This window comes from Myxine glutinosa, chromosome 4, assembly GCF_964187855.1.
Source record: "Myxine glutinosa chromosome 4, kmMyxGlut1.1, whole genome shotgun sequence".
Taxonomy (NCBI): Eukaryota; Metazoa; Chordata; class Myxini; order Myxiniformes; family Myxinidae; genus Myxine; species Myxine glutinosa.
Window position 1 is genome coordinate 85,224,601 of NC_136264.1, and position 13,768 is coordinate 85,238,368.

The window sequence follows — 13,768 nt, forward strand, 5'->3', positions numbered from 1 at the left end:
TCTGGACTCATTGCTGGCCACTTCAGAACAGTCAAGTGTTTTGTCTTAAACAATTCCTGGTGCTTTTTGAAGTGTGTTTGGGGTCATTGTGCTGCTGCAAGACCCATGGCCTTCGACAGAGACCCAGCTTTCTGACACTGGGTTGAACATTGAGCTCCAAAATGCCTTGGTAATCTCCTGATTTCATGATGCCATGAACACATTCAAGGCACCCTGTGCCAGAGGCAGCATAGCAACCCCAAAACATCACTGAACCTCCTCCATGTTTGACTGTAGGGAAGGTGTGTTTTCTTTGAAGGCTTCATTTTGTTTTCTGTAAACATAGAGATGATGTGGTTTACCAAAAAGCTTTAATTTAGTCTCTTATGTCCACAAGACATTCTCCCAGAAGGATTTTGGCGTGTTCAGGTGTGTTTTGGAAAACTCCAGTCGAGCTTTCTTATGGCTCTCTCTCTCTCAGCAGTGGGGTCCTCCTAGGTCTCCTACCATAGAACCCCCTTTCATTGAGTTGGTGACGGATGGTGTGAGTTGAAACTGTCGTACCTTGTGTCTGAAGGTCAGCTTGAATCTGTTTGGCAGTTGATCAAGGTGCTTCCTCCACCATTCGAACAATCCTTCGCTGCAATCTTCGATCAAGTTTTCTCTTGCGGCCACATCCAGGGAGGTTGGCTTCAGTGCCATGGGCCTTAAACTTCCTAAAAACATTGCGTACGGTGGACACAGGAACTTCAAAGTCTCTGGAGATGGACTTTTGTAGCCTTGAGATTGTCCATGATTGGCTACAATCTTGTGTCTGACCTCAGACAATTCTCTGGTTTTCTTTCTTTTCTCCATTCTCATTGCGGTACACACAGTGACACAAAACAGCAGAATGACTCCTTTTATCTATTCAATCTGGTTGCATGTGTGATTTTTATATTGCAGGCACCTGCAGCTCACCACAGGTGAGTTCAATTCCAAAGTAAAGGGTAATCACCTGCTTGAAATCGAATTATTTCTAACTTCTAAAAGGTGCCAATAATATTGTCCGGGCCATTTTAGGATTTCTGTGTGGAATAAGCTATGATTTCATAAGTTTTTCAGATTTTCTGTATTGTCCCACTGCAAACCAAAGAAATACATATGTGGATACGAAAAGATTTTTTTTATTTCAATAATTCTTTGGAAGACATGGTGCATTATTTGAAAAAAATGCAAGGGTGCCAATGTTTTTGGCCACAACTATGTATAATGACGTAAAGATAAATTGATTATATTATGGGATTGAGAGGTCAAAGGTCAGAGGTCCCCTCCGGTAAAGGTTCTGTTGCTGTGCTCACTTGTGAACCAATGATGGGATTTTGACCAAACTTGGTACAAGTATATATTATGATGAAAGCATAAACGGATTAGATTTCGTTGTCATAGGTCATGTCAGGTAAAAATGTGATATTTGAGAACAGCTGAAGGGATTTAAATTAAACTTGGTGCAAGTATTTGTGATGATGGAATAATGTGGGCGGAGGCAAATCGGTCGACGTCATGACATCAAAAAGTGGCGTTCTCGTCTGTTTGTGAATATTGCAATCATGTGATCATGCCTTTTGCATTCAAACATTTTTCTCAGGTCAATTTAGACTATGGTGTTGGGCTAGCGGCTAGGGTGCCAGCTTAGGATCCAAGGATCCTGGGTTCGAATCCCGGTCGATCGCTGAATTAACGCCAGGGGGGTTGACTCAGCCTGTCATCCTTCTGGGGTCGGCAAATTGAGTACCAGTACACTGGTAATTCCCTGTTTATCGTAAAAAGGCGACAAACAGGGTTGGCAGCAGGAAGGGCATCCGGCCGTAAAACATTGCTTCAAAAAGGGGACCAAAAAACAAGAACCACAGTCCCCGAAAAGGCCAACCCCCGCTTTGCGGGGAAAAATGGCCTCTAAACGGTGGTTTTTGGTTTGGTTTTTGGTAATTTAGACTGGTAAAAGGGAACTCAGAGCCTATAGCAGACTCGGTGGTATAATGATTAGAGTGACTGCTCTGAGTCTGGGATGTGGGCAGTGTGCACCCTGGCCGAGTTTTGCTCGGCTTATAAAGACTTGGGGAAAAAAGAAAAAAAAAAAGTACTTGATGCTTCCTTGCTTGACACTCGGCAATAAAACAAGCAGGAAGGGTCATGTCCTTTCTGGTGTGTGTGTGTGTGTGTGTGTGTGTGTGTGTGTGTGTGTGTGTGTGTGTGTGTGTGTCCCTCCCGTCGGTGTCCGTGCGTGCGTAAGCGAAGGACCGAATTCTAATTTGGTGTGTGTGTAACCCACGTCAAAATCCAAGATGGCCACCACCATGTATGTCTGACGCCATGGATGTCTGAACCTTGTGAGCGGAATATCTTGAAAAATAAGCAAAGTACCAACTTATATCTGGTGTGTGGGTGTATCTAGGCATAAGGAAGAACGCTATTGAAAATTGGGTTGCCACGTCAAAATCCAAGATGGCCACCGCCATGGATGTCTGAACCTTGTGAGCGGAATATCTTGAAAAATAAGTGAAGTACCAACTTCTAATCTGGTGTGTGGGTGTATCTACGCATAAGGGAGAACGCTATTGAAAATTGGGTCAACAACAACAACAACAACGTGCATTTTAAGGCCATGTTCCCTGCTAGAGCGGGGGTTAGCCTTGCGGTCCCCATGACAATCTTCTCCATTTTGCCCTATTTTCTGCATCTCTCCTTGTTAACCCCCTTGCCCGCATTTCTTCTTCCACCATCTTTAACCAAGTCTTTCTCGGTCTTCCCCGTCCTCTACTTCCTTCTACATTAACTTCCATCACTCTTCTCAACCAGTCACTTTCATCCTTCCTCAATACATGACCAAACCATCTCAACCTGTTCCTCTTCACAGCATCAATCACAGGCAATATTCCCATCATCTTTCGCAATTCATCATTTGTCTTCCTCTCTCTCAACGATACTCCGCACATCCATCGAACCATTCGCATTTCCACCCTTTCCAGCCTTCGTTGCTGCTCTACGTTCATTACCCATGTCTCGCTCCCATAAATCATAACACTTCTCACACATGCAGCATACACCTTTCCCTTCAGCTTCAGCGACACTCTCCTCCTCATCAGCACGCCACTCAGTTCCCGAAACTTCTTCCATGCACATCTCACTCGAGCAACCGTTGCCGAGTCTGATCCACCTTCTCCATTCAGCATGTCTCCGAGGTAGCAAAATGTTTTCACACCTTCCAGCTTCACGCCGTCTCCAAGATCCAACTCAACATTTCCTCCATCTGCAGCTCCCTCTGTGCACACCTTACATTTGAATGTAGCTGCCAATCTGGTTAATGACCCTCTCAGACCACTACATTTTTGATGAACCCACTCAGCACACATTGTACATTGAATGGAGTTCACTCCGACACCCTTCCTGCACACAGCACACGGCCACTTCCCAGTTCTTTCCACCTCACCACATGCTTTACCACTTGCCATCACCTTTGTCTTTCCGATATTCACCTTCAGACCTTTTGTCTCCATACATTCCTTCCACTTGTTCATCTTTTCCTTCAGTCCATCCATACTTTCCGCAATCAACACCAGATCATCTGCATACAACAACTCCCACGGTAAACCCTCCTTTACGGTCTGAGCCAGCACCTCCATCACAGCTACAAATAGTAGTGGACTTAGTACCGACCCCTGATGCACTCCCACCTTCACCTCAAACTCACCACTGTTCCCGTCCTTCGTCCTTACAGCTGTGCGTGCTCTTTTGTACATTGCCATCACTACTCTGATCAACCATTCCTCCACTCCTAACTTCCTCAATGCCCATGTCAATACTTTGCGTGTAACCCTATCGAATGCTTTCTCCAGATCAACAAACCCAAAAAACAACTTCTTCCTCTTATCCATGTACTTCTCCTGCAACTGCCTCACAATGAAAAGCGCGTCTGTCGTTCCTCTTCCTGGCATAAATCCAAACTGCATTTCGTCGATCTTCACTTTCTTCCTTATCCTCCTCTCCAACACCCTTTCCAATACCTTCATTCCATGCTCCAATAACTTTATCGCTCGGTACGAGCCACACTCCAGAGGGTCACCTTTCCCCTTGTATAGAGGGATGAGGGTACTCAGTTCCCAATCCACTGGAATGCGGCCTTCTTTCACCACCAGATTACAGATCTCTGTCATTCTCTTCACACCCCAACTTCCTGCTGCCTTCAACATATCTCCCACAACTCCCGTCGGCCCTCCTGCTTTTCCACTCTTTATTGCTTTATCGCTTCCTCAACTTCCTTCTCAGTTATCTTCTCTGCCGGTCCTAAAACTGGGTTACTCTCTTTGTTGCCATCCCATTCATTCTCTGTATTCAACAGCATTTCCATATATCTTTTCCATCTTCCTTTAATTCCATCTGGGTCGACAACGATTTGTCCCACTTCATCCTTCAAGCAACTCACCCCCATCACATCACACCTCTCTTTCGCTATCTGCTTTGCAATCCTGAATACTGCTTTCTGACCCTCTTCCGAATCCAAGCGTTCTCCGAACATTTTCCTACATGCCTCCTGCGCCTTTGCTACCTCTTTCTTTGCAGCCTTCCTGGCTGCCTTATAACTTTCATGCTCTGCTGTTTCTGCTCCCGTACCCTTTGCCTTCTGCCACTCTTTGAACTTCTTCCTCTTCTCGTCAATCCTCTTTCCAACCTCAACATCCCACCACCATGTTTCCGAGTGCCTCGGTGGTCCTTTTGTCCATCCACATACCTCACCAACGGCTCCCAACAGACTAGCTTTCATTGACATCCAACCACTTTCAAGCTCAACCACATCATCCTCTACCCTACTCAGCCTCTCTTTTAATGCCTCCCTTACTGTCACCTCTTTCAACCTCCACACCTTCATTCTCGGTTGGTACTTCACCCGCCGAGCTCTCGTCGCACCTTTCACCCTTATGTCGCAGACAACCAAGTTGAAAATTGGGTCGCCACGTCAAAATCCAAGATGGCCGCCTTGCGTCTTCCACTTTGTCAACTCATCACCACCGACGGGGGACTTAGGCGTAACGCTTGTTTCCTCTGAGTCTTTGGGGTATTTTGGTTCTTCCGGGTATTTAAGGGTCTTTTGGGTCTTAAGGGTATTCAGGGTGTTTTTGGGTCTTTTGTTTCCTCTGAGTTTTGAAGAATCTTTGGGGGATTTAAGGGTCTTTTAGGGTATTCAGGGTGTTTTGGGTCTTCAGTGGCTTTTGGGTCTTTTGTTTCCTCTGAATCTTTGAGTCTTTGGGGTATTTTGGTTCTTCCGGGTATTATTGGGTCGAAGGGTATTCAGGGTCTTTAGGGTCTTCAGGGTGTTTTGGGTCTTAAGGGTATTTGTGGTCTTCAGAGTGCTTTGGGTCTTCGGAGTCTTTTGGGTCTTAAAGGGTATTTTGGGTCTTCAGGGGTCTTGGGGGAATTAAAGGGTCGTCAAAGGTCTGAGTGATCTCAGCAATCTAAACGTCATTAAGAGGGTCTACATTTTAATTAATTAAGAATGTAAATTTTATTTGAAGACGACTTTTTCGTCACATATACACAAGCATACATAACGACATAACTAACCAGTAACCATATACGTTTGCTCTATATTATAATAAAGATGTGACATGCCATGGCCTTCAAGTACATGAATCTCCATGGGCCGACTTTTGTCGTTTACGGTGTAAACCCCCCCCCGGAATCTCGTTAGGACAAAAGTGTTAAGGGGTGAGTCAGTTAAGGAGGGAGAGTTGGATGTAAAGGCAAAAGCACTTCTGGCGGGGAAAGTGGAGTGCAGGGTACCACAGGGGACATGATTACCAGGGTTTGGAGCAGACATGTCTGTGTGAGGAACATGGAGTTTGAGATGATTGGCCATGCTCCTTTTCCACTTCCTATCGCTGTACTTAGTCAAAAACTGCTGGTGTGAGGTCAGCCTCACCATTTGCAAACTACGATTGGGTTAACCGTCCATCTCAAACTAAATTTCGACAGAAAGATTTAAATTGTTCGGTTATAATACATTGGTTTGCTTTTTAAAACCTTTCATGTAAACTTTTAAAAATATACAAAACTGTTTTAAATACCATATCAGCAAAATAAGCTTGGGGATTATCATGTGCATTGTCGCACAAGACTACTTGTCAATTACAGAAGCTAATGACTCGTTAAAGAATTGATAGTATTGAGCTCTTCCTGTGCTAATGTGATGGATGCCACATACTACCCAGAGTTGTTGGGTACATTCAACATGCCACACCATTCATCAGTGTTACACACAAATTAGAAGTCATCCGTTATGCTGAATTAAATATAATCTAAAACAAGTACAGATACATTCATAGTACACCGCCCCCATGCCAAATAAATAAATAACATCCTCCAGCGTTATAACATCCTCCAGCGTTAATAAATAACATCCTCAAGCCAACAAGCCTGGTGTTGGCTTAGCGGTTAGGGTGCCGGTTTAGGATCCTAGGATCCTGGGTTCGAATCCCGGTCGATCGCTGAATTAACGCCAGGGGGGTTGACTCAGCCTGTCATCCTTCCGAGGTCGGCAAATTGAGTACCAGCTTGCTGGGATGAATGATCACGGTGTGTACCCCGATTTAGAATAGGTACACCGTATCCCTGCGCATCGTAAGAGGCGACTAAGGGTTGGCGTCAGGAAGGGCATCCGGCCATAAAAACATCGCCTCAAAAAGGGAACCATGATGTCATGGGGCCCGCAAGGCCAACCCCCACTCTAGCGGGGAAAAATGGCCTTAAAACGATCATTCATTCTCCAGCGCATAGAGACTGTATTGGGAGGGAGAGGTGTACAATAATTGATTGATTAATTGCATAATCAAAATCAATAAATAATGATCAAAAAATATTTTCTTAATCAATTGGCCAATAGCATACCGAAACCATCAGTGCTTCACACGAAGCTGTAACTTTTAGAAAATTAATTAAAAAGTCATTAATTGAAAAAATTAAATAATTAATTGATTAATCAATAAATGATTAATCAAATCAAAAATATCCTTCAGAGCCAAATCACTTGGTCATTTTCATGTCCAAATATCAGCTTCCTCATCAAAATGAATGATTAATAATGAAAGTAAATAAATAATAATCATTAAAAAATTAAATAATTAATCAATTTGCTAATAGAACACATAAACCACCACCATTTCATGAGAATCTGTAACTTAAAAAAAAAACTTCCTCACTTGTGCCCAAATTTCAGCTTCCTAGCTCAAAGGATGGCTGAGATCGCCCGGACAAACAAGAAAGCAAGAAAACAAACAACCAGAGTGAAAACTGAGTACTCACTTTCAGCGTGCGTCATTGCCGAGCCCCCTTCGGTGCCCGGCAATGACGTTATGCAGCGCCTGGAGATGGCATAGGAAAGGTGCGGTGTACAATATCTCTCCAAAAATCGGCAAAACGGATTTTTAGTTAACTAAACGCTGAGTCCTGAGCTGGAGTTCATTTTTGGAGTTTATAATCGAGGCTCGTGGAAGAGCTAGAACACAGAAAACGGATCAGAAAAGGGACAGCAGGAAGCGAAGGGGGAAACACTAACAGTCGGGCATAAGGACAAAATAGAAGACGGACAAATGAGGGTGAGGGGGAAATGCAGGGGGTAGACAAGATGGATACAGGCTAGCTCTGGGGAAGGAAATCTTGGAAATTTGGGAGGGCAGTGGGGGTTTAATGGGGACAGAAAAGATCATTGTTTTTGATGGGGTATAATCTGACGTGATGAACGGCCGTTCATCACCATGTCGGATAATTTAAGGACGAGACCTGGAGGGAGGGATAAGATTGAAGAGGATGTGGAAATTGATTCCATGGGTGGGAAAAAAAGTGAACAAATGAGTTGTGCATGTAAAGTGGTATTTTCCCTTTTTTATGTTGAAGGCTCCAGTCACGGTCACTATATAGTCCTCAGAGGCCAGGCCTTAAAATAAAAGCGCTGCATTGATAGAAAAGTGAAGAAAGAGAGAATAGTCAGAGTTTTTGAGGAAGTAAAAGAAAATCTGCTTTTTGAAAAGGGTCTGATCTGAGATCTGAATCTGGAATCGGATATGAGAATTATTTAATTTTTAAGTGATTCTTCACCATTGAGAGATCGGGCAAAAAGTATTATCCATAACTTTTTAAAATATCATGTTATACGAGTTATGACTAAACTTGGTGGACAAGTTGGTTCGGCGAAGAGAACAGTGGTTTCCTCTTTATTGGCAAATTATACCAATCCAAATATTTGAAAGCAGCGTACTGTGAATGCCGTCTGACCATTTCTATTGCCGATGTGTCTGGGGCGAGTGCAGAAGGCATTTGGCGATGTGAAGAAGAAGGGAAAGCCTGACCCCTATGCATATATTCCATTCAACAAAGCCCGGCTTAACCGCAGGTTGGTGCTTCCTTTTGCATCTGTCAAAATGTCCACACATCCGTAAGCATGCATGTGCAAATTCTGACTCGGGTTCATTGGTTTTTCTTCTCCCACAGGAAAAAGGCCAAAATGCAAGGACAGTTCAAAGGACTTGTGCATGCAGCAAGAAAAGGGGCACAGAAGGGGACGAAGCAAAGGAAGAAGAAACTACGATGATGTAATTTTTTTTTCAGGCCCGATTATATTGCACGTTTGTGTACATGTAGTGCGATGTCTTACATAAATGAAGTTGCAAATCGCTTCGAAAGATTTCACAGCAAAAATATGGTATTTATTGTAAATAAAAAAAAAAACCAACATTTACAGAGCCATCACAAGATGAAAGTAAGTCAAATGTGAAGACTCTTGGGGTGTGGTGGTTACAAAAAGACCATCCACAGTGTGATGAGACTGCTGCTGGAGGGGATTAGGTTAGAGTGTTTCAGTTCATATCTTCCTCCAGCAGCTCCATTGGAGCGAATTCTTCAGACGCACGTCACGCACAATCACAGCACAGACATGAATGGACAGTATACCGGATAATGATGGCCGCCACTGTCATCATGCAAGAGAGATGCTGGGGAGTGATGGTGATTGATGGATTCAACCCCAGAAGAAAAATTGGCACCGCCACATATGTCTGTCCGATGGAACAAAACTTATCTTTTGTGTACATTTCCACAAGATGGGTCTTTTAGACCAAAGCCTGCGTAAAAGGCTAATCTCAGCAGCTCAAAAGTTATTGGCATCTTCGGTAAATCTTGTAACTGACAGGCGTCAGAGTGAAACTTCGGCTGTTTAAATCCCCGCTGTGGGGTTAAAGTACGAATGCGTGCTGGTCAACTGGTTGGAACAAACATGCCTGACGTAAATAAACATGAAACCCGCTCTGCTGGCTCCTGTTGAACTTGGCTTTTTGAAGTTCAGTCCGAGCAAGTTGCGTGTCGCTGGTTTGTTTCGAGTTTCCAATAATTGGTGCGAGAACAATTAGGTGGTGCTCCTGGCTTCGTTCTTGGTGACGAGTGCAGCCACAAGACGCAACTTGGCCTTGACGTCTTTGTACTGGGCGTATTGTTCGGCCCAAGGCTCCCGATCCTCGCGTTGAACATTCCTGTAGAGAGACGTACAGTACCCTGACATGACCCTCCCAAAAGTGATTCATTTTGACAATTGCTTGGAAAACTAGAGTTCATAGAACATGATAACCTGCACAGTGTACAAGTGCAGTGTATATTTCAATTTAAATAAAAATGATTTTAAAGATTACTTAAAAATCTAGAAGTTTATCGCTACTGAAGCTGTCTCGTACAACACCCTTATACAGTACACTGTAATAAGACGACGTAGAGTTGCAGTTCAGGAGATGAAGGCGTTGTTGATCACCATGGAACGCAGGGTAAATTGGCATCGTACATAGCCATACGGCAGCCTCTTCTTCACCCCGATACTGCACCCTCTCACATGCCACGCCCACTTCCCAGGGGCTGCGCTTGACGGCTATTACATACACTTCCTATAGAATATGTCCAAGTACTGCAAAACTGGAGGTTCTTGAAAGTATTATGAAGGCGATTTGTGTTGTACAGTGTTCAAACATATAATTCAATTCAAATAAAGGCCTAAAGGCATATAAATAAATTCATTCTGGGTTTTACCCAGTGTTTATTACACCAACCTATCTATCAAACACGTTACATTCGTTCTTCATTCTGTTTGGGTCCTTTTCGACGTCCTTAAAAACAGTAAGGGATGTTAGTTAACAGCGGGCTACCACGTGAAGCAATGTTTACCGTGTGAACGGGCAGGATACCACGTGAAGCTATTCGCAGTGTGAATGGTGGGGCTTGGCTGCAAAAGACGTGAAACGCGAAGCACAATGTCACGAATGTAGAAGCAGGTCATGCTCGCAGCTTGTAGATGTTTTTTTTTTTTGCTAATGTTCTGCTGTTTTTTGCGTGGCTGGTGAAAGATGGGTTTAATAACTGTCATGCTCACGGCTCGTGAAAAAAAAAAAATTTGCGCCCACGAAAAACCGCAAATGCATGGGATATAGAGCCGCGAATAGAAAAGCAGGTCACAACTTGTCAACTGGAGGAAGATCTCGCGAGATCACGGCGAGGTCACGTCTTTTCGAAGCTGTTCCATGCGCTCACGCTTTCGAAGCTAAGTGATCCTTCTCAATTGTGTTTTTGTCGAGACTGTATCGATCTTTCGGTGTATGTACCTATAGCGTATCTTTTGGAAAATTTTCGGTGCTAATTTTTCGTACATGTATACACAATCGTCGGTGAATGCGTATCGAGTATTCTGAGGCCTAGTACTCGTAGGCTTGGCTACCGTACCGTCTCCGACCTTGTGGTTTTGTTTTTCTCTCAGCGATTCGTCGAATGCGCTGCATTTATTTTCGTTCTCTGTTTCGTCCCAGTCATTCACCCCATACCTCCTTGTTTAATATCTCTACTCAAAAAAAAAAAAAACCCCAAAAAAAAATTTCCTTCCCAGGTCTTATTCGTTTATTTGTTGTTCTTTTTTGTTCGTTCGTTCTTCGTTCGCGATCACGTGGTTAGAAATGTATAATCTCTCCCCTGAACAACTATTTTCTCTCATATATTATAACACCCTTTTCTTCTTTTCCTACAAAAGGATGCTTTCGTCTTGCTCACCAAATCTATTCATTCCAAAAAATATATATAATACCATCTCTTAGTTCCTCCTTTCTACATTCCCTAAACTATCCAGAACTCCACCCCTCCTTCAGTGTCGTCAAACATATTTTTGACTCGAAGGTCTCAAACTCATTTTGCAAAAAATGTTCGTTTCCCATGAATCGTACACTTTTCAAAATCCAATCTCACCCCTCCCCTCCAAATCCTCCCCATCACCCATCCCTTTCAAATCTCCCCCCTTGCCCCTTCCCTCCCCTCCCTCCTAAACTCCCCCCCACACCCCTCCCCTCCGAGACTCTCCCTCGCTCCTCCCCTCCTAGACTCCCCTCTCACCCCTCCTCCTCAAAGCATCCTCCCTGCTTCTTCCCCCTTCCAACTTTCACCTTCATCTCCCCCAACCTTCTCCCTTGCTCTTCCCCCTCCTCAAATAACACCTCACTGTGCCTCACCCAATCTCCATCAAACCTTTTGTCCACCCCATTCTTCCCTTTCTCCAAGCTATTCTGAAATCTCTGACACACCTTCAACAGCTCTCCCTTCCTCTTCCTCCTCTTCCACATCTTACCCTACCCCTCCCCCCACCCCTGTTCTGGACCCGATGCTCCCCCTTCCTCTTCATTAACGGTATGGACCTCAAACATCCGGGGCCTTCGCTCAAACTTGACTGATCTCTCCATACAGGTTGCTTCTGACAAACCAGATGTGATCTGCTTAACAGAAACTTTCCTCCTTCATGATGTCTCTGATGCCTTGGTATCTCTCCCAGGTTACTCCCTCCTCCGGTATGATAGACCTGAGCCTCGTCCTGGAGGTGGGGTTGCTATCTTTATAAAAAACTCTCTTCCTCACTCGCCCTCCACTGCCCTCTCTCCACCTCACCCCCAGGTATACCTTTGGCTACGGCTTCCCCTTCGCTCCCACCTTTTGTTCATATGTGTGTTGTACCGTCCACCAAACAGCGATGACTCCATCTACATCTCGCTGTCTGATAATATGGACCAACTTCTATCTACCCATCCCAACTCTCTCTTCCTCATATGTGGTGATTTCAATTGTCACCATGCCAGTTGGCTGGGTGTGGGTACCTCTCTCACCAGTCATGGCTCTTCAGCAAAGGACTTCTGCGACTCACTGGGACTGACACAATCTGTCAATTTCCCGACCCGGATCTCAGTCAACGGAGCATCTTCTCTTCTGGATTTGGTTATGACAAACTTCCCTGAAAATGTCTGCTGCTCTTCTTCTGCTCCAATCGGCTCATCTGATCATGTGCTTGTCAAAGTGGACATCTCTCTGACCATTCTCAGAGAGCCTCCTCAGCGTCGACGAATCTGGCATTTCACTCAGGCCAACTGGCACGGTCTTCAAGCAGCCATCAATCATCTGGACTGGTCTCCCATCTCTACTGCCTCTGACATCAACTCATCCTGGGAATTCTTTCAAAGTAAATTGCTCTCTCTCATGCACAGATTTATCCCATCTCGTCTTCAGTTGTCATACCCTTCCTCCCGTCCATGGTACACGGAATCTTGTGGTGAGGCTGTTGCCCTGAAACAACTTGCTTTCGTCTCCTGGAAAGCAAATCCAACGGAAGGAAATCTCATTTCCTTTCACAAAGCCCGAAACAAGTGTGTGTCCAGCCTCAGGAGAGCCAGGAAACAATATCTCACCGTTCTCAAGACCGAACTCTCTTATCTGTCTCCCTCTTCCAAATCCTGGTGGCGTCTGGTCAAATCTGTTTCTGGTGTTTGTTCCCCCTCCATCCCCTCCCTCACCTCAAACGGCTTAACGGCTGACTCCGCACGTGAAAAAGCTGAATGCCTCAACTCTGTGTTTGCCTCTAAATCTTGTGTCCCAAACCCATCCCTCTCTGTACCCACCGTACCCAGTCGTACCCAGCTGCTCCTGGACTCTGTGTCCTTTCCTCCTGACAAGGTGGAAAAGTTTCTGTCAACCCTCGACTCTGATTCTGCAACTGGTCCTGACGGCATCAGCCCACGGGTCCTAAAATCATGTGCTTCCGCTCTTTCACTCCCTCTTTCTGTTCTCTTCACCCTCTCTTTTGCTCAAGGTCATCTGTCATCTGCCATATGCTTGGAAATCAGCCAACATCACCGCTTTGCACAAAAAAGGTGCAAAAACAGATCCCAGCAACTACAGACCAATCAGCCTTCTCCCAATTATCAGCAAAGTCATGGAATCCATCATTGCTTCAGATATGAAATCTTTCCTTTTCTCCAATGGCTTGATCTCTGATCAATTTGGTTTTAGACCTGGTCACTCTACTCTGGACATGCTGCTTCTGCTTTATCAACAATGGATGGAGGTCCTCAACGCCAAACAGGAAATTAGAGCCGTCTCCCTTGACATTTCACGTGCCTTCGATACGGTCTGGCACCCTGCTCTGCTCACCAAACTCTCCTCCTTTGGTATCCATGGAAATCTCCACGCATGGCTGGCAGACTTCCTCTCTGGTCGTAGTCAACGTGTGGCCCTGAATGAGTTTCTCTCATCTCCTCTACCTGTTCAGGCTGGAGTTCCCCAAGGTAGTGTTCTGGGCCCTGTGCTTTTTCTGGTCTTCATCAATGATCTCTCTGACTCTCTTGAAAATCCTCTCTATCTCTTTGCTGACGACTCTACTCTCTGTCGCTCCATTCCTCATCCCTCAGATCGGCAGTCT

At 44.8% G+C, this 13,768-nt stretch overlaps 2 protein-coding genes across 15 annotated transcripts in view; one reads left to right on the plus strand and one right to left on the minus strand.

Annotated features, from left to right (window-relative positions):
- RRP12 (ribosomal RNA processing 12 homolog) overlaps positions 1-8,742 on the plus strand; it is a 58,410-nt gene extending 49,668 nt beyond the window's left edge. The window contains exons 33-34 of the mRNA XM_078776103.1: positions 8,319-8,401; positions 8,500-8,742. Coding sequence (XP_078632229.1) covers positions 8,319-8,401; positions 8,500-8,599 — 183 coding nt within the window. The 3' untranslated portion in view covers positions 8,600-8,742. The remainder of the gene's footprint in view (positions 1-8,318; positions 8,402-8,499) is intronic.
- Positions 8,693-13,768, minus strand: part of LOC137424940 (protein FAM13A) — a 136,032-nt gene continuing 130,956 nt past the window's right edge. For all 14 annotated transcript variants that reach the window (XM_078776111.1, XM_078776110.1, XM_078776107.1 and 11 more), the window contains one exon: positions 8,693-9,533. In XM_078776111.1, the coding sequence (XP_078632237.1) occupies positions 9,410-9,533 (124 nt within the window). In that variant the 3' untranslated portion in view covers positions 8,693-9,409. The remainder of the gene's footprint in view (positions 9,534-13,768) is intronic.